The sequence below is a fragment of the Archocentrus centrarchus genome, chromosome 2, assembly GCF_007364275.1.
Source record: "Archocentrus centrarchus isolate MPI-CPG fArcCen1 chromosome 2, fArcCen1, whole genome shotgun sequence".
NCBI classification, from domain to species: Eukaryota; Metazoa; Chordata; class Actinopteri; order Cichliformes; family Cichlidae; genus Archocentrus; species Archocentrus centrarchus.
This window is the reverse complement of record NC_044347.1, coordinates 25,824,617-25,845,313: the sequence shown is the minus strand read 5'-3', so window position 1 is coordinate 25,845,313 and position 20,697 is coordinate 25,824,617. Positions and strand designations below refer to the sequence as shown.

Here is a 20,697-nt window from a genome sequence, read left to right as displayed (position 1 = left end):
GGTCAGGAGACTGTATCTATTAAATCAATTAGCTATCCACAAAATTATTCTCAGTTACCTTTAAGTCCCTAAGTATCAACGTGTCGAGCATTAACTGTAGGAACTGACTGGGACGTGCACGTTTCCTTCACCCTGACCAGTCGATATGTATGTGGGTTCTCGGGAAGGTCAGCGCAGGGGGAGCCAATCTAAGGGGCTCTGCTTTGATGCGGTGCGGCCATATTGATTCGTGAACACTGGGAGGCAGCGCTTTGTTGCACGGGTGGGTCAGGAGTCAATTGGCTCTCGCTGCACTGTGTGGACAGCTATCTCAGTCAATTGGCATCAGTGTGACAGCAAGAGCAGCACGGACACCGTTTCTCTCTGGAGACAAACACAAATGGTATTAGCTGAAGATACACTGCTTAAAAAAAAAAAAATTAAAGGAACACTTTTCAGTCAGAGTGCAGCATCAAGTCAATTAAACTTCTTTGATATTGATCTGGTCAGTTAAGTAAGAGAGGGGGTTGTTAATCAGTTTCAGCTGCTTTGGTGTTGATGAAATTAACAACAGGTGCAATAGAGGGGCAACAATGAGACTGGTTTTTCACTAGTTTTGCATTTGGCTAGGATCAGTGTCACTACTGGTAACATGAGGTCATACCTGGACCCTACAGAGGTTACACAGGTAGTCCAACTCCTCCAGGATGGCACATCAATACGTGCCATTGCCAGAAGGTTTGCTGTCTCCCAGCACAGTCTCAAGAACATGGAGGAGATTGCGGGAGACAGGCAGTTACACTCGGAGAGCTGGACAGGGCCGTAGAAGGTCCTTAACCCATCAGCAGCACCGTATCTGCTCCTTTGTGCAAGGAGGAACAGACTGAGCACTGCCAGAGCTACAAAATAACCTCCAGCAGCCACTGGTGTGAATGTCTCTGACCAAGCAATCAGAAACAGACTTCATGACGCAGCCCGAAGGCCCTACTTCCTCTAGTGGGCCCTGTGGTCATTGCCTGGCACCGTGGAGCCTGACTGGCATTTTCCATAAAATACCAGAATTGGCAGGTCTACCACTGGTGCCCTGTGCTTTCCACAGATGAGAGCAGGATCATCCTGAACACATGTGACAGAAAGGGTCTGGAGAAGCCGTGGAGAACGTTATGCTACCTGTAACATCGTTCAGCACGACCGGTTTGGTGGTGGGTCAGTGATGGTCTGGGGAGGAAAATCCATGGAGGGACACACAGACCTGTACAGGCCAGGCAACAACAACTGGCTTCCCTTAGGAATTGAGATGAAATCCTTGGACCCATTTTCAAACCCTACACCGGTGCAGTGGGTCCTGGGTTCCTCCAGAATGAACTATGTCATGATATTTGTGATTAAGCATAGTTAGTTTAACTATTTGAACATAAATAAATTCATTTTAAATTACTTAAGACAACAACAGACATGTTTAAACAAACAACATACCAATACAAAATTGATAAATATGCCTTGAGTATATTTTATATTTTAGAATAGAATAGAATAGAATGCCTTTATTGTCATTATACAGGATGTACAATGAGATTGGAGGACCACTCCTGTTCAGTGCCATGTAACAGAAAATCAAACTCTCTAAAATAAAAATATGAAAATATTATAATCTAGTATGATCAATATAATCAAGAGATATACAGAAATAAACAATGTGTAAAATATACAAAAAATAGCATGTATAAAAATATATACATACATTGGTGCATCTGTACATTGTAAGAAAAGTAAATATGTGTATACATATAATAATGAAGATGATGAATATTGCACTTGGTGAATGAATATTTTTTTTTCATATGAAATGGAAGTCTTAATTCCATTTTCCCACAGATTTGTCCACCTTTAGTGGTTCTATAAGCGTCAAACTTGAAATCATTTTCTGTCTGTCACATTGTTGTGGAGGAATTTTGGCTCACTCTTCTTTTCAACTGTGTTTCAGTTATTTGAGGCTTGTGGTTATTCATTTGTGCACAGCTCTCTTAAATACTGTTGCAGTATTTCAGTGAGGTGGAGGTCTGGATTTTGGCTGAGCCATTGCAGCACCTTGAATCTTTTGTTTTCAGCCATTCTGTTGTAGATTTGTTAGTGTGCTCGAGATCATTGTCCTGCTACATAACCGAGCTTTGGCCAAGCTTTAGCTCTTGGACAGTCCGCCTCACATTTGACTCTAGAATACTTTGGTACAAAGAGGAGTTCATGGTTGACTCAGTGACCGCAATGTGCCCAAGTCCCGTAGCTGTAAAACAAGCCCTAATCATCACTTCGCCAGCACTGTGCTTGATGGATGGTATGAAGTGTTCGTGCTGATATGCAGTGTTGGTGGTGCTGTGTATTATGGCCGAATATCTCTGCATTGGTTTCACCTGTCCAAAGGATATTGTTCCAGTGGTCTTATGGTTTATTCATATGTAACTTTGCAGACCTAAGCTGTGCTGCCATGTTCTTTTTAGAGATATGAGTCTTTCTCCTGGCAGCCCTTCCAAATAACAAAGGCATGCAGAGTCTGAGATGTAGCTCTTGTGTTTTTTGTAATATTTCAAAGCACAGCACGGCCTGACCTTGGGGTGAATTTGCTAAGATGTCCGGTCCCGGGAAGATTGTGGTATTGTGTTCATATACATACCTGAATGCTTCAGATCATAAAACTGCCAAAATGTCTGTCTTTTAGGGGTGCTCACACTTAGCAGCACCTGGCTTCCACTTACTCTTTTAATTCCTATGGAAGTATTAAGAAAAGAGCAAATGTTGTGCTGAATATGGCAAATCTTAACTTGAAACACTGATTGGCGCTGATGTAGGGCGAACTCCCCCATATGTAATAAATGTCAGGACAGAGCTGCAATTATTAGCCAAACTCTAATACCATCCATTGATTAAAGACTTGGCTTCCAGCGATGACTTTATTTTCCAGGGTTTTCACAAATGCATTAAAAGCTTATCAGCCCACCAGGCATAAACAAAAGCTACAGCCACTAAGTTAATATAAGAAACTGTTAAGCTTTGTTCACATACAATTAACATGATTGTTTTGTGTTTAAAGTGGGAATAAGCAACCAGAAAATCTGTTTTAGCATTATGTTCTAAATGGATGAAAGTATTAGAACACACATAAGTTATATAACCATGCATCTAGCCATGCAGTCTGCCTTTAGAAGCACAGGAACCACAGGAACTCGGTCATGTAAAGTTACAGTGCTAGGTCGCATAGTGTGTAAAGGTCACCAAAGCTCTGCTCACTCCTCTGACATTAACATCAGCACAAAAACTGTGTGCCGAGAGCTTTGTTGCTCGGGTTTCCATGGCTGAGCAGCTCCTGTAGATGCAGATTATTTTTTTATTTTGAAAGTTCTAAAAATAAAATGTTGCAAATTTTGTCAGGCTTATCCTGCTTAGCTACAGCTCTCATTCACAGCCATGCTATATTTGCTACAGGAAGCATCGAGAGAGGTTGAGATCTTAACTGGAGAGCATAAACAGAGACTTTCAAGCAAAAATAAAAAGAACTGCTATTAGCAGAAACCTTGATTATCTTTATATTTGAGGCACCCTGCTGTTCTTCATTTGTCCCTTCAGTTTCCTTACAAAGAGACTGAAATGAATACTAATATTCAACTGAATATCACAGTAGAAAAGGCAGAAATAATATTTCTACCTTTCAGCATGAATAGACCAGAATGCAATAATGCAGCTGCTGACTTGCTGGATTTTTAGGAAGGCATATAACAGTTCTGGTACATGTAGGAAATCAGTACCTGAAATTGAACTAGACAAGGCAGGCTGACAGACGAAGAATAAATGGCAGCCCTTCATTATAAAATACCTCCTGAAATGCACTGAACATCATAGATTGATGTTGGATGTCTAACAGCGTAGGAGGATCCGTGGGCGGATTTTTCCTTTAAATCTCATAGTCATTGTCTCTTTTCACATCCAGAGCATCAAGAGTACCGAAGCAAAACATCAAATGTTGTTGCAATTCAAATACTTATGGAGTCGGCTGTATCGGCCTGTGTGGGAGGGTGAGTGAATTTTATGGAAGCTAGATGGGGGATAATGTGGGAAAGTTGTGGTACCATATGACAATAAAAACCCATGAGATGTGGTTGATTGTTTAGAAAGTTGGGCAGAAGTTTGCCATTTAAGTGCTGACATCTGTATAGACTCAGCTATTTTAAAGAAGACATTTACCCAGGGTACATATGTAAAATACACTACCCAGGTAGTAAAAGTGCGTCCATTAAGATCTCCTGGTCACTTCCATTAAGGTGATGAAAGGTGTTGACTGTAGTTTGAAACCAGCCGTCTGCTGCAGTCCAAGCTGCTCTAATTGTAAGTTTTTATTGAATAAGAAATGCTCTGCTGATGCTAGAGGAGGTCAATACTGTGTTTTCTCTTTCTGTGATGGTCCAGATATAGAGTTTTGTCCTCTGAATAAATACAGGTTGATGTACTTCTACAACTATAATAACTATTCCCAATATAGAGGCTGTGCGTGGAGTGCTTCCATAAAATCATTTGGGCTAATTAGGCTTGGTCCTCGATCATTCAGAGAGCGTTTATCTCTGAAACCTGAGAATCCCACAGCTAAATCAGCAGCAGTAAGTGCATTTTATTGTATTTTAACGTACTTAAGTATATTTCTTAGGAATGTGACTTAACTAGATCATCCTTTTCCATTAGGCACCTGCTAAACACTCTTTCAGGCCAATTAACAGGCTGTTTGATGCATTCATTTGGTTATTTTGTTTTGGCAGATAGAAATGGAGACTTCTTTTTTATTATTGTTTTTCTTTGGGCCTCAGGAAAGTATTGACGGGTCATGCCAGATCATTCGGGGCATTCTGTAAAGCTAACTGAACCTCATTATTGTAATAATATAAAATAATACATGAGAATAAAAACATTATTCCAATCTAAATTTTAATCCTAATGAATGCACTCAGCTTGAATCTGTTATGTAGGACACAAACTGTGAAAGGCAATTTAAACACAGCTCTGTTCTCTGTGTCCTCCATAGTAGAGGGTGACTGTGCCTCCACCTAAACACAAACATGAGGATACTCAGGGGTTACAGTGGGATTCAGAAGGTGGAGGAACCCTAAGATCAGCTGTAGTGGCTCTGCATGGGGAGAAGAATCACAACTTTCTATTGTGAGCTCCAGTAAATGATGTTGGTGTGCAGGCTGTGATCAGCTGACCTGCTGCTGCTGCTGCTCTGAGGTTTACTGCTCTGTGTGGATGAAGTGAATTCACAAAGATGTAACCCAGTATTTCACAGCTATCTGAGCTGATCTCCATCCCCTACACTGACAGCATACAGGCTGTAGAAATGTTGGATTCAGTGAATGAATCTCAGCATCAGCAGCTTTGATTCAAACTCATCTCTGCTACACTTCATGTAACTGTGACCATGAACACAGCCTCTGTGCACCAGTCCACCACAGAGCTTTAATGTAAATACAGCAGAGCAAGCTAACCTGTTTATTACGTACTAAACTGCAGTATTTTCATACAATCTTTGAATAACACAAAGTCAGCATACTTCAGTTTGTGTTGCAGTCCTTACCTTTAAATCTAACCTCTCTTCTTCCTCCTCTCCTGTCCTCTTTCTCCATCTCTGAGTGAATTTCTCTCTCTTTGCTCTCCCTGAAATACAGCAGCTCTTCTTTTAGCTAGCATATACACTGTGTGACAAACTGCACACACTTTGTGTGTTTGCTGTGTTGATAATTTAGAAACGTTGCATTTACCTGCCACACGTTACTCCCTTTATACTCGCTCCTCTTCAGTAGCGCTAGCTAACCTGTTTATGTCCCGCGAGCACAACTTACGGACTCTGTCCGGCCCGCTGTAACCCCTGATTATAGCGCTATAAATGATACATTAATTATAGGGGTTTGCGTATTTAATCCCTTTGTACCCGGTAAGCCCCGGTGATGGAGGATACGCCAGTACGACTGTCTCTTATCTGTTATTATTCCTCCGTTTAGGCTCAGATCGTTTGATGTTTGACGGCGCACTGACCGGAAATAAAAACTTCTCTCTGACGTGTTAAAAAGTAACGAGTCTGTTTGAAAATGTAAGAAGTAGAAAGTACAGATACTTGTGTAAAAATGTAGGGAGTAAAAGTAAAAAGTACTGAGAAAAATAAATACTCAAGTAAAGTACAGATACCTAAAAAATCTACTTAAGTACAGTAACGAAGTATTTGTACTGGCAGTGAGAGAGGAGAGGGACAACTCAAGACAGAGTTAGGGACAAGGCTGAGTGAGATGGTTTGGGCATGTGCAAAGGAGGGATTGTGGATATATTGGGCAAAGGATGTTAAAGATGGCGCTGCCAGGCAGGGCAAAAAGAGTAAGACAACCGAGGAGATTTATGGATGTAATAAAGGGGTGTGTGCAGTGGGTTGGTGTGACTGAGCAGGATGCTAGGGACAGACTGAGACAGAGGCAGATGATCTGCAATGGTGACCCCTAAAGGGAACAGCTGAAAGAAGGCAGAGGATAATGGACAGACTGCTATGAGCTGATTATGAAGGCAACAGTACCTCAGATAACCACTCGTTACAACCACAACATGTTGAACCTGGAAGGAGATGGGCTCCAGTAGCAGAAGACCACACTGGGTGCCGCTCCTGTCAGCTAAGAACAGGAAACTGAGGCTGCAGTTTGCACGGGCTCAACGCAACTGGAGAGCAGAGGAACAGTGTGATGAGCCTTGATTTATTTATTTTATTTTAGTTTAATTTTTACTGTGACATTTGGATGGTAGGGTCAGAGGTGGGTTTAAGATGAAAGCATGGATCCATCTTAGAATAGAATAGAATGCCTTTATTTGTACAGGGTGTACAAAGAGATTGGAGGGCCACTCCTGTTCAGTGCCATGAAAGTCACACTTTCTAAAAAAAAAAAAATAAATAAATAAAACTTTTTTATTTTTTATATATATATATATATATATATATATATATATATATATATATATATATATATATATATATATATATATATATATATATATATATATATATATATTATTTATTTATTTATTTATTTAAAGTAAATAGTAAGTATGTACATATAAAAATGAAGATGTGATTATTGCACTTGCTGAATGAATATTGCACTGTTGTGAATTGGATATTGCACAATATAGGGGTGATAGATATTGTTCAGTATGAATAATATAATATTGCACAGAGATGTGGGTATTGTACTGTTAGAGTGGGTGAGTGTGAGAGTTCAGGGTGGTGATTGCTCTGGCAAAGAAACTGTTCTTGAATCTGTTTGTTCTGGCTTTGATGCACCTGTAGCACCTGTCAGAGGGCAGTTCAAAGCCAGGGTGTGAGCTGTCCTTGATGATGTTTTTGGCTCTGCTGATTCAGCGGGAAGTGTAGATGTCCATCAGGGAGGGGAGAGGGCAGCCAACGATTCTTTGTGCGGTCTTGACTACCCTCTGAAGCCTCACCCTGTCTGCCTCAGTGCAGCTGCTGTACTGTACTGTGATACAGTATATCAGCAGGCTCTCAATGGATGAGCATTTTATTAGTGGTTCAGGTGGTGGTGTAATGGTGAGGGGGGTATTTTCTTGCACTTTGGGCCCCATTGGAAACAGCTAAGCATTGTTTAAATGCCACTACCTATCTGAGTATTGTTGCTCACCATGTCCATCCCTTTATGACTGTAGTGTATCCATCTTCTGATTGCCGGATGTGGATGTTCCATGCCACAAAGCTCAAATCATCTCAAACTGCTTTGTTGAACGTGACAATAAGTTAACTGTACTCAAATGGCCTCCATAGTCACCAGATCTCAATACAGGCGTTTTGCATTATGGATGTGCAGCTGACAAACCTGCAGCAACTGTGTGATGCTGTCATATCACTATGGTCCAAGATGTCTAAGGAATATTTCTGACATCTTGAAAGAATTGAGGCATTCAGACAGACAGAGACACAGCAAAGCAAACATCACCATCACAAAGCTCCACAGTTCATCAGATACGCTTACCTTCATTCTGTAGTATAAATCAAGCTTTGCATTTTCCATAATGCAACAGAACAAGTTATTCATTAGACTCTTCTTGACACGTCTTAGCAGTAATCTAAAGGTAGTCACTGGGTCTGGTATCTCCCTTTATAAATTAAAAAATATCCCTTGCTTCCTAAGGTGCTCTAAATTCCATTTCCTCCTAACAGGGCGTGAAATTTACTCTCATTTTTTATTATATAACAGGATAGATTTTGTTTTTGTGAAAGCAGCAGGGGACGCATTTCATTAACCAGCATGAAAAATTTCCCCCACCATTAGTAACCTGTTGCCTTAATAGGTAACTTTCCATTGTTTGGACAGTATCTATCCAGGATGTAAAGAAGAGGTTTTTATAGAAACAAAGTGTGGAGGTGGCACATCAGAAATAAATGTTCCAGCCTGCTGGGTTCAATTTGCCTATGAGAGAGAATAATGTATAGATTTTTGGGGAAGCACTTAATACATATTGCAATGTAAACAATATGTTCAGTTAATCATTTGATAAAACATACATTTTTAGAATAAATGCATTAAAACTTACTGTGCATTCATTCATCTTTATATAATATAATAGACACAGGAGAACAAAAACATTATTTTATTTTTTATTTTACATTATTTTATTTAACATTATTTTTTATATATATATATATATATATATATATATATATATATATATATATATATATATATATATATATATATATATATATATATATATATATATATATATATATATATATATATAATATGAAATCAATAAATTAAGGCCATTATGTAAGAGCACAGTTACATCTATATCTACAGATTCTAATAGCATATTATATATAGTACAAAGTTATAAAACCAAGTACTTCTTAATAAAAGTTAATAAACTGAAGTTGTATAAAACTGGACCTGGCCATTTTTGAACACAAGGGTAGAAGTGGGAATTTATCAGCCAATGTTAGCCTTGGCTAGCCAGTATGGTTAGCAAGTCAATACTTAACAGCAAGTGGATTATAATTTTGGCTAGCATAACTAAGGATTTTAACAATATGTGTTTAGTGGAGAAACTTATCAGCCAGCTCCTTGGATTATCTTCAGTACAGCCCTGAAGAAGAGGAAACTCATGTGGCCGTACTCTTTACTATGCATAACTTTAAAAACAGATACTGTTTGAATGGGGAAGTTCTAAAAACAAGTTTAGCCTTTGTATTGTCATGAAATGGAAAAAAATAATCAATAAAGATCAAAATGGTTTTCTGGACTAGGTTGGGTAAGATGGGCACTTAAAAGGATTGACTTGCTTTTGGAGCCAGCCGGTGATGGCCCCTCTGAGGTCTCAGGATTTCAGCATTGGATTCGTTCACCAGCAAATTTTACAAATGTGTCATTTTTCCATATAATGCCAGTTACTGTTGGTTTTCATTTAAGTTCTAACTTTTTTTTTTTTAAGCTATTTTCTCATCAAAAATTGCCTATTAAATGGGGAAAATGTTCAATTAAATGAAAAAATAACAATAAACCCTTACCTGTCAGGCAAATCAAGAAAAACTGTTCATTTTTAATTTTAAAAATTAGTTTCAGAAGTTTCAAAAATAAATCTTTGTTTCTTTTGAATTTGCTGTTTTATGTCCAAAAATTATATCTTGGGGCAAAAAGTCATTCTAAAATCCACAAAACCAAAGTTTGACAGGAATACTGGTCATTTTTTTTTATTGTTTTACAGTAAAAAGGGTAGAAAATAACACTTGCTGTCAAAGACAAACATCGTGTTACATTGTGTTATAAATGGCTTCAAGCTCACATTCATGCATGTGGGATTCAGTCAAGGACTCTCAGCCATGCAAAGAAGGGTAAAAAAATTTTTTTTTTTTAAATCTCTTGCCCTGCAAGGATACTTTCTATAAAGGTAATTTTTAATACTGTACTGTAATACTTTTGTCTTTTTCAAATATGTATTTTAGTTCATACTTTTACATCTCACAGCATTGCATACAGATTAATAAAGCATCAAGTTTTGCTTGGTATTTAATATTCCACTGTAGTAGTATCCTTACATGTTCTACCTTTTATAGGTGAAATAGCTCTGCTGTGAATCTTATAAATAAGTCATTCAGATGTAAAGTAGTGTTGTGTAATTTCATTATGTTTCCTTACAACACTTTGTGTCCTAGTGCAGCAGCAGGTGCAGGGGTGATGTTTCTGCTCTCTGATAGCAGTCAGAGGCACCTGCAGTGACTTCTGTGTGTCCAAGGTGTGACTTGTTACTCAGTCAGGATCCTTTGACTAAAAAAAAAAAAAAGGCATAAAGATGTTGTTTGCTTTAGCTATGACCTGCAGTCTGTAACCCTGTAACAGACGTGTGACTGAAGTGTAACAATAGCACCCCATTGTACCTACAACTGCCACATCTTGTTGCTGTGTGGCTAAGCACAAAAATCTGACGTTATCCCATAAAGGGCTTCCATTGCGATCATATGTACAGTTGTGTCATTTTACAACACAGCAGCTCACCATCCCGACGAGTTTCTAATGCCCACAATTTAACTTTCAAACCCAAACCAGCATCTTTCTCTGTATATTCCAGTATCAGCTTGCAAACATTGACCCCATAATGCATTGCATTGGTGACATCACGATCCTGAGCTCTACATACACTATGTTTGTACTTGATATGTTTTGTTCTTAAAGCAATTGAATGTGAATTTATGACAAAAGCTGCATAATCAAATCGGTTTATTTCTAAACAGCAGCTGCTGAGCAAAGGAAAATGTTTATTGAGAAGAGCCCAGGCTGGATAAAATCATCTTGCATGGGGCCCTCACTCGATAAAAGAGGACATAGGCCATTTGATTGTGGTGGCGGCGGCGGTGTCTGCAGGGCCAGAGGTCAGACCCTCACTTTGACTCTGGTTCAGCTGAAGGAAGCTTCCTGCCATGCGGGATGCTTACATCCTCAGGAGTCTGAAAGACTAAGTGAGAGTACAGGAGCAAAACCTCTGGATGGTCTGAATTGAGCAACCTTTCATTTGCAGCAAGAAAAATATGTTTCTATGCTCAAATGCTGCTCAGCATTCTTTCATTCTTTTCTGGTTTTATGTGGTGAACAGAAACTTCCAGCTGCTGCATAACTGCATATTTAAGAGGTCAATGCTGTGTTAATGTGATTATTTTCCTGTCTGTTTGGAATTGGCTGAAACAAGAATAGAAAAAAGTGTAGTTAAGCTGAGGTGTAGTGATATTAAAAATCTACAATAAAAAAATAATAAAACTGGAAAAAAAATGTGATCACTTTGGGGACCACTAGCATAAAATTAGGTTGTTTTTTTTTAAATTTAATAGTTTTGGACATGCACAAAAAAGCCAAAAAGCAAAAGTGGAACAATGCTCTATTTAACTGATGTTTCAAGTCTCCTTTTAAAGCCATACATACTATCAAAACATGTGAAAACCTGCCTAAACCTTTTCTGCTGCCAACCGCTGTGATTTGATTCAGGCTATAGAGCCAAACTGTACCGTGAGCCCATAACTGTGTATGCAATCAGTGAGCCTATTCTGGAGCACCCGTTAAGTCAGCCTTTTATCCAGCATTCAACCTCCCGAGCAGTTTTCTCCACTGACCATAGAGCAGCACTGGTCCTCGGAAGAGAGGCGCTTGGTAGATTGGGGTTACACGTGGTGCCCGCACAGCACATCACAGCGCAGAGGTCAAAGTCATCAAATCATCGCTGCCAGCTTAGGAGGTAGTGGGGCCCGTTTCCTGACACTTTGGGGCTTGTGGGTTTCAGAGATAACATTAGAAAGATGCGATGATGGAGAGCGTGCCGTCGTCAGGCAACAGCACTGCAGCATGCTCGCAGTCTCAAACCGTCAAGACGACACTCAGGTTATTTAAAGGAGGATGATTAATGTGTTGAGAAATGGCAAGCACCTGCCCCAGCTGCACTCCCTCTCCAGTATGTGTGTGTGTGTGTGTGGGTGGCTGTATGCGCAAGCACATATATTGTATCCATACATGTGTGTGCTTCCTTTTGTTCGTGTGTGTGTCTGGTGAGTATTTTTGCATTTTTCACACACATACCAGCCTGATGTGACTGTGTGTGTGTGTGTGTGTGTGTGTGTGTGTGTGTGTGTGTGTGTGTGTGTGTGTGTGTGTGTGTGTGTGTGTGTGTGTGTTGTGCTGACTGGGCCGGTGTGCTGGCAATTAGAAAAACCACCAGTGGCAAGGTGCACATTAATCATGTTCCTCAGCTGAAAGAGAGAAATGGGGCGGAGATGGGGAGAGGGGGAGAGGGAGGAGGAGAAAGAATAATGAGAGACGGTGTCTGAGGTATTCAGAGCCGCTCTGTCGCACTGTTTGTTCTGACATGATGTTGGAAGCATTTATGAATAGGCAAGGTCATGACAATGCGGCCCAAACCCACTGGGCAGGGAGAACCAGAGGTTGATCTAGTTGCACTTTTTCCACAACGACAACTTCAGCCAAGGACTGTCGCGCTTTCATTGTTTATGATGTACGATATAAAGGGAATAGTAGATGTAGGTAGGGCTGCACAGTTATGACTAAAATGATTACTATAATTCATTGATTTTTTTTTTTTTAGTAACAGAAATGTTTTTATTGCACTGTCATGTAAACTGAATACTGCTTTCACATCTGTAAATTCAATGAAATCAACACGCACTGCATTCACTTTTACATTCCTTTGTTAAAACGTCTTTTGCACACAAATAAGGTGTTTATTCACCTGGCCTAAGTGCATCTCCTAAAACAAAATATAAAGTCTTTGACTCTGTTCATTTTACCTGCATGTTGGACGTGACTCGTAGCAAATCAAACGACAGCTGTGAGATCACCTCTGCGTTTCCCCTGTGACGTTTTTCATCAGCACAGGTTTTCCCCTTTGGAAAAATATCTATCTTAAGATAACATACAGGATCTTTTGTCCAGTGTGTTGACCACTGAAGCCTTCACTATTCACTGTGTTTCAGTGGACACATATTTTGGTGTTTGTGATTTTGGTGTGTCTTTGTGAGCTGGATGGATGCGCTGACTTTTATGGACGTCTGAGTCGGTGTTGTTTAATTCATGTTAGCAATCATTGCATTGTCTTTCTCGGCCTTCACTTGTGGTGTGTTTTCAGGCACTTGCTTTGCGGTGTAGTTCAAGTCCACAGTGCTCTTTGCATGTGATTTCTTTTTAGTTAGGGTTTGTGACAATGCTAGAATTTCAAACTCAATACCAATACCCAGGTAAACACCGTTTTCAATACTACAGGGGGGAAATGACAAAATTAAGAAGCCTTTTCTTCTTTTTTTTTTTTTTTTTTTAATTTTATTTTAATAAAGATAAAAAAAATTTAAAAAAAAGATTAAAAGAATACTGGTCTGGGCAAATGTATTAATCTGCAGCTCTGTTTACTTCCTGTGCTTGGCCATATTTTCATTACTGATCAAATAACACTTTATAGACACAAATCATTGTGTTGTACTGTTAATTAACACTATCAGCATTATAGATGAGCAGGACTGATGAAGTTTGCTACCTAGCTCCAACATTAACGGTATTGTTTTATTAATTAGCCATAGCCACTTGCTGCTGCCTTATTGATAACTTAGCAGATGGCTAATGTGGCTATCGCTAACAGTTAAATGGCTAATGTTAACGTGTGCACCAGTAAGGCTAACATTTATGATAACTGTTCAATATTTCGGTGTTGCTGAAACAGGAGCTTTACTAGGGCTGTGCAATTAATCGAACAAAAACAGTGCATTCAACAAAAAATTATTATTAGAATTTTGTCATGTTATGCTCTGTATACTCTTGATTCAAGCTGCAGAGTTGAGTCTTTGCGGTCCTACAACATAACCTATGGACGTGGCCGGCAGTTATGCTTATGCAGGTGCATTATGTGTTAATTCCCATTAATTATCGAGCAAAATCTACACTAGCCTGACCCGCACCTCCCGAGAAATATCAAATAACATCCATTATGTCTCTACCAATTTTGGGGCATGATTAGCAAGGGAGATGTCTCGACCAATATTTGCTCCACAGGTGTAATTAGCACCACACCCTGATTCGTTACCAAACCCTCTGAATACATGTTCAGGATCTGTCAATATGTTCTGGCACTGAAATGTGACCAAATGAATTTGATCTAAATAACTTCGTCCTATTTCTCCATAATTGGCATTACCTTTCTGTTTATTTATTTATGATTTGTCTTTAATTTATAATGTATTATTTATATTGCAATTTAATTATATATTTTGTATATTGTTTTTGTATTTTATTTATATATTCTGTTTTTATTTAGTATTTATTTTCAAGAAATTGTAGAAATGCACAAAATTTCAAGGTTTTCACTGTTCTTTAAGTGCAGTAAATGCGGTGTTTACAAAGTCAGTGAGTAATCATGTTAAATAATCTGGATTTCAGTATTGACCAAAATAATCCTGATTGGGTTTTTTTTTTTTTGTTTTGTTTTGTTTTTTTGTTGTTTGTTTGTTTGTTTTTTCCCATTATCGAGCAGCCCAAAGCTTTAACTGACCTATCAAAATTCTTCATGGAGACGTATGGGTTCTGACGACATCCCTACTTCCAAGTAAAGGATCACGATCTGCTTCGTGGGCCCAGCTCTTAAACTTCTTAAGCAGCAGCAGGCATTCGAATTTTACTGTATATTTGTCTTTCAATGTAGCGCCACTCATCCAGGCTAGTCCAGGAAACTTCAAGCTGCAAGTTGCAGGGACCAGCTGTGATTGACACATGCAGGCACGTCATCAGGCAGTGATTTAGGGAGCACTTGATTTGCTTTTGCTTTGTGCTCTGTTGGTGGAGCATGCATTTTCAGTATCACTTGATCATGGTCATTTAATTGTGGGAAACCAAAATTGTGATAGAGATTAAATTAGATTAATTGGCCAATGCCTATTTGGTCAATACTGATATCAGAGTGACGTAGGAAAGCCATTACACTTCCTATTAATCCCACTGTGCTGTAATTTGTCTGCAGTTTATCTGGGGTGTAGCAGAGGCAGCTCATGAGATAGTGAGGCAATGAAAGTCTGCTAAACAAAATAAGGCCACATTTTGTTTTAGTTTGGGCAAATACAGCATCAATGATGTGTCCAAATTAATAGAACGTTTATGTCCTCTTAGTTTATCTTCCAGATGAATCCCTTTTAATGCTAGCTCACTTTATACCCGAAAACAATCTGGCACAAAGTGGTCCATAGTGCTGTGACATCTGTAAGATACTAAGATATTTTACTGCAATTCAATCACATAAAAAATATAAATCAGATGTCTTAACGCCTTTGATCAAAAATATGATAAGAATTACCAGAAGAAAAGATTAACCTGTAAAATTAGCATTTTTGGTTGCGATCAAAGTCAAAAAAATGACCTCAGATGTCTTTTCTTAATCTCTTTTTCCAGAAAGATATGAAGGAGAACTCATAAGGAATTAAAAGAAAAAAAAAAAGTGCAGTGCTCACAAAATCTGGCTGCTCTTACACTGCTTAGTAATAATGTGATGGAAGATGGTGCTGATGTTGGTCTTGCTGTGTTGAAACTACAACATCCCAAAGATGGGCTGGAAAAAGTGCATCTTGCAAGATGTTCCCACTGTTTGTGTTACGTAGGCTGTATGAATGTGGACAACCTGGTTAAAAAGCTTTAACTTCATTACCAAGGCTGGAGGATATAACCAATGCAACCGTAATCAGTTACTGTACAACCCTTGCTTCGATCATTTTAACATTAATTATCTTCATTCATAGAGCACTTTTCTGTACTCATGATACGAAGTGCTTTAGACGTGACAGCAACTTCATAGCAAATAAAGAAGGGAAACTAATAAATCATAAACAGCAACTTCGATGTTTTAAAATTTTTTGGCTATGTTGCTATGCAGACAACTTTACAACTATATTTACCTTTGAATCTTGTAAATTACTCTTCCATACGGAGGCTCAATGAGTGCATGTTGGAAATTAAAAAAATTGATGTCCCAGAGTTTCTTACAGTCTAATGAGTCCAAAAGAAAGGTAATATTAGTGATATCCATTATTAACTGAGAGGTTGAAGGACTCTGTAACCCCTTTTATTAAAACCCAGATTAACAACCTTGAGATTTGACACAAAATTTAAATTTGACAGATAATGCATTGCTCAAGAGCAGTTTCTTCCAGCTCCAGACTGAAATTTTTTTTAAAACCATCAGACTTGGAAAGGGTTATGCTGCACTGGACTACTATAATGCACTGTTCACTGGTTAGTCAGTCATCTCATCCTCATTTACAATTAGTTCAAAATGCTGCAGCCAGATTATTGACTGGGACAAAAAAAATCAGATTACTCCAGTGTCAACAGCCTTGCATTGCAGAATCCAGTATAAAGTTGCACTTTTTATTTAAAGGGGACATATCATGCTTTTAAATCCTTCCTTCCATATGTAAATCATTCACTTGTGGTCTATATAAAGTAGAACTGCAATGCTTTGGTCTGAATTCCTCGTTATTGCAGCTCCACAGACCCCTTGTTTACACCTGTTCTAAGGCGCGTCTTGTTTTGGTGCGGTCTCTTTAAATGTGAGCAAGACATTTCAAGCCCTGCCCCCCCCTCCCCCTCCAGGTCGCAGAGCGTTCCACTCCACCTCAGAGATGTAGCACATTCTGAGTTCAATTTGAAAGAAAGGCAGATGTGAAATTTAAAAGTGAGGTCAGAGGTCAAATGTGGCATGATATTTGAATGCAAGCTATAATTAGAATCCCCATATACCAGTATCATTTCCTAAAGCTGCTAAAACAAACAAAGGCAGTTTTAAAGATAAAAGTCAATTTTATGAAAGTTGGACCATATTTGACCTTGAAGGAGAGTTCAGAGGTCAAATGTGGCATATTTTAAATTTTTATACGGTGCTTTCTATATGCTGTATGTTATAATACACACATACTTTTTGTCCCTTTTTGACCAGTAAATCATTAAGTTGACCTCGGTGGATGTAAGCCAAATTTTAATGGATTGATAACACGACCTCACTCTGCACCCCACAAAGTTTTATGACAATTCATTCTAAATTTTTTGAGCATTCGTGTTTGCAGACAGAATCACACATGCACGCAAACACTACCAAAAACGTGACCTCCTCGGTGAGGGGGGGGTGACATTAGTATCAGTCATCAGGGCCAATATCGGCTGATAACAGATATTTGGCCGATATATCTGTGAATCCCTGATGAATCAAGTATGTCAAACAGCAGCCATAACAACCAGTAAATGTCTGCTGTTTTTGATTGAAAATTAAATGATTAATTCATTATCAAAGCAGTTGCTGATTTTCCATACACTAGTATAATTAACTGATTATTTTTTTGCAGCTCTCGTTAGTCATAATGGTGTGATGTCACAATGCATCCAGCCAAAAAAGCTTTTCCACGATGGCAGTGTGACAGATTTGGAAAGAAGAAAATGTCAATTTTCTTCATACAATTTAAAATGGCAGCGGTTAGCTTTCCTCACACACCGTGCTTGAAAATAAGACATTATTCTCCATGTAAGCAGTATTTTTTTTTTCTAGTACTACAATGCAGAGTATATTGCAAAAGTATAACAATCACATGTCGCATACGGGCCACAGTAATTATGTACCTTGTATTTGGGGTGAACCTTGATGGATTTTACTGATGTACTGGCTACTGTTATTTATATACATACAGTGTATTAGCGGTTATGTGTAAAAGTTTATACTGGTACTATATTGTGTATTTGAAAAAGTGCACATGTGCTGTATGGACTAGTCATTTTTTTTTGGACTTTTCCTGTGCTCACTTTTAAGGTGGAACCTGACAGATACTAGATTTTGGATTTGATTTAATACCAACAAATTCTGTACTATATGATGAAAGGAGGCAATGATGAGGCCAACTTCTATTTCAGAAACATGTTAGTTTTCATACGGGGACATACCAGACAACATATATGCAAATATGTGTGAAAGACCAAGGTCAGCTGATAATAATGATGTCAAGCTCTAGTTTGGGAATTTTTGCTTTTATTTTGTATCATGTGGACTTCTGTTTAATAAGCAGCTTTTAGATCAGATGATTTTCAGTTTGAAATGTTCAGTCCTGCCATAAAGGAGCCTGCATGTACATGATGGTGTGTTGGTAGTCTGTAGGTGCTTTAGCTAAGTCCCTGCTGTACAGATGGTAGATCCCATAATAGACAAATAGCTTTTTTTGTAGCGAAATGAAACTAAGTGTAAAAAAACAATCAAATTTTCCACTGCTTCTCCGGCTCCCTCCCCTCTGTGGCACGCTCTAATGTTCCCTTTCCCGTTGTTGACCATCAGAAGTCTACCTAATGCGTAGCATCACTGACTGTTGGTTAAATTCCCACAATCTCTGTCTCTGTGTAGCCAAAGAGTTACACAAACAGACACTCAAATGCTCAACTTCTCCCCAAAGAACTGACCTGAATTAAATTTGCTGCCTGCTAGACAGTGAGTGGAGCCCTGGCTTCAACAATACTCAGCAAGTTTGTTTTTTTTTTCTGTGTGTGTGTGTGTTTTGTGTTGTTTTTTTTAAGAACTGGATGAACCCAAATACATAAACATTGTGGTCTCCAAAGGTACTCGGCTACATTAGATGCAGAAACAACAACATAAATATTGAAGTACAAGAATGGCACTCAAAGAACTACCTAACACCTAAATTACAAGTTTTAGAGTTGTAGTGTGTCCAAAAGCACCTAGGTCTCTGCTGGTGCTTCACAACTTTTACTTTGTGTACATGCCCCAGAAAGGTCGAGGGTATAAGGCTCCTGATGTCTTTATATGTAAACTATAAAGTCTGTCTTATATCGAACCCACTACTTTCTAGTCAGCTTCACAAAGTCTGATAAAGTTTTCTGTTTCTTTTGTTTTACAGATGTATGATTGCTGATGAGGTAAGCACACACAACGCTGGCTCAGGACCCCCCCCCCCCACCCACCCCCCCCCACCCCCAAAAAAATGAACCTGAGAGTTTGCTGCATGCCTTCCAAATTAATTTGTCATCCCTCTGCTGCACTCCCATGTGCCTAATCGGTTTTGACACTAGAATCATTCTGAGACCTTATTACTCTTGGGCCTCACATCAGCTCAGCCGTCATATGCAATTTGCCACAGAGTCAGTGCGCAATTGACTTGTTTTTCTCCCCGTTCGCCATGTGTTTATTTGCTCGGCCCAGATGGGTCTTGGGAAGACGGTGCAGGCCATCGCGGCGGCGTACGCCTTCAGGCAGGAGTGGCCCCTCCTGGTGGTGGTGCCCTCGTCCCTCAAGTATCCCTGGATCGAGGAGCTGGAGAGGTGGATCCCCGAGCTGCAGCCTGGAGACATCAGTTTGGTGGAGAACAAGAGCCACACCATGTAGGTCATCTCACCACCACCCACCCACACTTCGACCTTCATCTCTCAAAATCGCCTCCATACTGTGCACGCAGTAATGCGTATCTGTTGTCAGTTTCTTGTTTTACTGGTTTTGACTCTTCTGACTTTCTTAAAGCTGTCTTGACCATTTAAATCTTAAATGTTCACAGGCTAGTCTCCACCTGTGTCTGTCTGCTAATTAGTGCTCGACAGGTGGAGCCGGTTCTTATTAAAATGTATTTTTAAGATCAAGTTTAATCGTCTCCTTCAAATTGACACTAAATGTATAGCCAGCAAACATCATTTTATTCTTTGCACTATTTGTGAAATGCACTGACTCCATATGAAAGTTTAAACTTGTCACACTGATGAAGCCTGAGTTAAAGACAATAGTAGGTTGACAGCTTATTAAAGCTGCAGTTTGACAGAAATATGTAACTTCAAATTGCTGCTATTCCTGGTTTAAAAACTAGACATGGCCTGCTTGTGAAATTCGGGATCCATAACAGTGTTTGTCTACCAGGTGAATTATTAATTTTTTGTTTATTTTTGACCTCCGGGGGCAGTTTTCACGTGTGCTGGTGCTTTTATTTAGCTTCCGTTTCCTTTTGCCAGACTGCCGCTGTAAATAAGAATGTGCCTGGTTAAATATATTGGCTCACTACACCATTGCTGTGGTATTACATAGAAGTGCAGCCTAGCCAAGGCTTCATCTGATAACTCTTCATTGCAATACACGTTTTGGACACAAAGGCAGAGCAGCTGCTTCTTCTCATTCTAGGGATAATTTAATTTTATGAGGTTTTGGAATATTTTTAAACACATGAAACTGCAATAAGTAACTTTAAAGAGAAGGTGAGGATTCAGTTCAATTCGATTTTATTTATATAGCACCAAAACAGTCACCTCAAGGTGCTTTATATTCTAAGTTAAAGACCCTACAACAGGGGTGCCCAAACTTGCGGCCCGCGGGCCACTTCCGGCCATGCCCCCTTCTGGTCCGCGAATTGATGCCAAAAATAACATAAAATTTTATCCCTTTAAGTTACTTTTTTGACATTTTGCTTAACCCCCTTAATTGAAGGGGAAGGCGAAATGTCAAAAAAGTAACTTAAAGGTCCAAATTGTATGTTATTTTTGACATCAATTCGCGGACCGGAAGTAGGGGGCGGGGCCTGAGCGCCCAAAATGACCTCCTATGAGCAGCACTTGGCAACAGTGGGAAGGAAAAACTCCC

General features: G+C 39.1%; 1 protein-coding gene across 5 annotated transcripts in view; it reads left to right on the top strand.

Annotated features, from left to right (window-relative positions):
- Window positions 1–20,697, top strand: part of zranb3 (zinc finger, RAN-binding domain containing 3) — a 180,865-nt gene that overhangs the window by 57,718 nt on the left and 102,450 nt on the right. For all 5 annotated transcript variants that reach the window (XM_030746915.1, XM_030746910.1, XM_030746895.1 and 2 more), the window contains exons 3-4: window positions 18,980–18,998; window positions 19,282–19,460. In XM_030746915.1, the coding sequence (XP_030602775.1) occupies window positions 18,980–18,998; window positions 19,282–19,460 (198 nt within the window). The remainder of the gene's footprint in view (window positions 1–18,979; window positions 18,999–19,281; window positions 19,461–20,697) is intronic.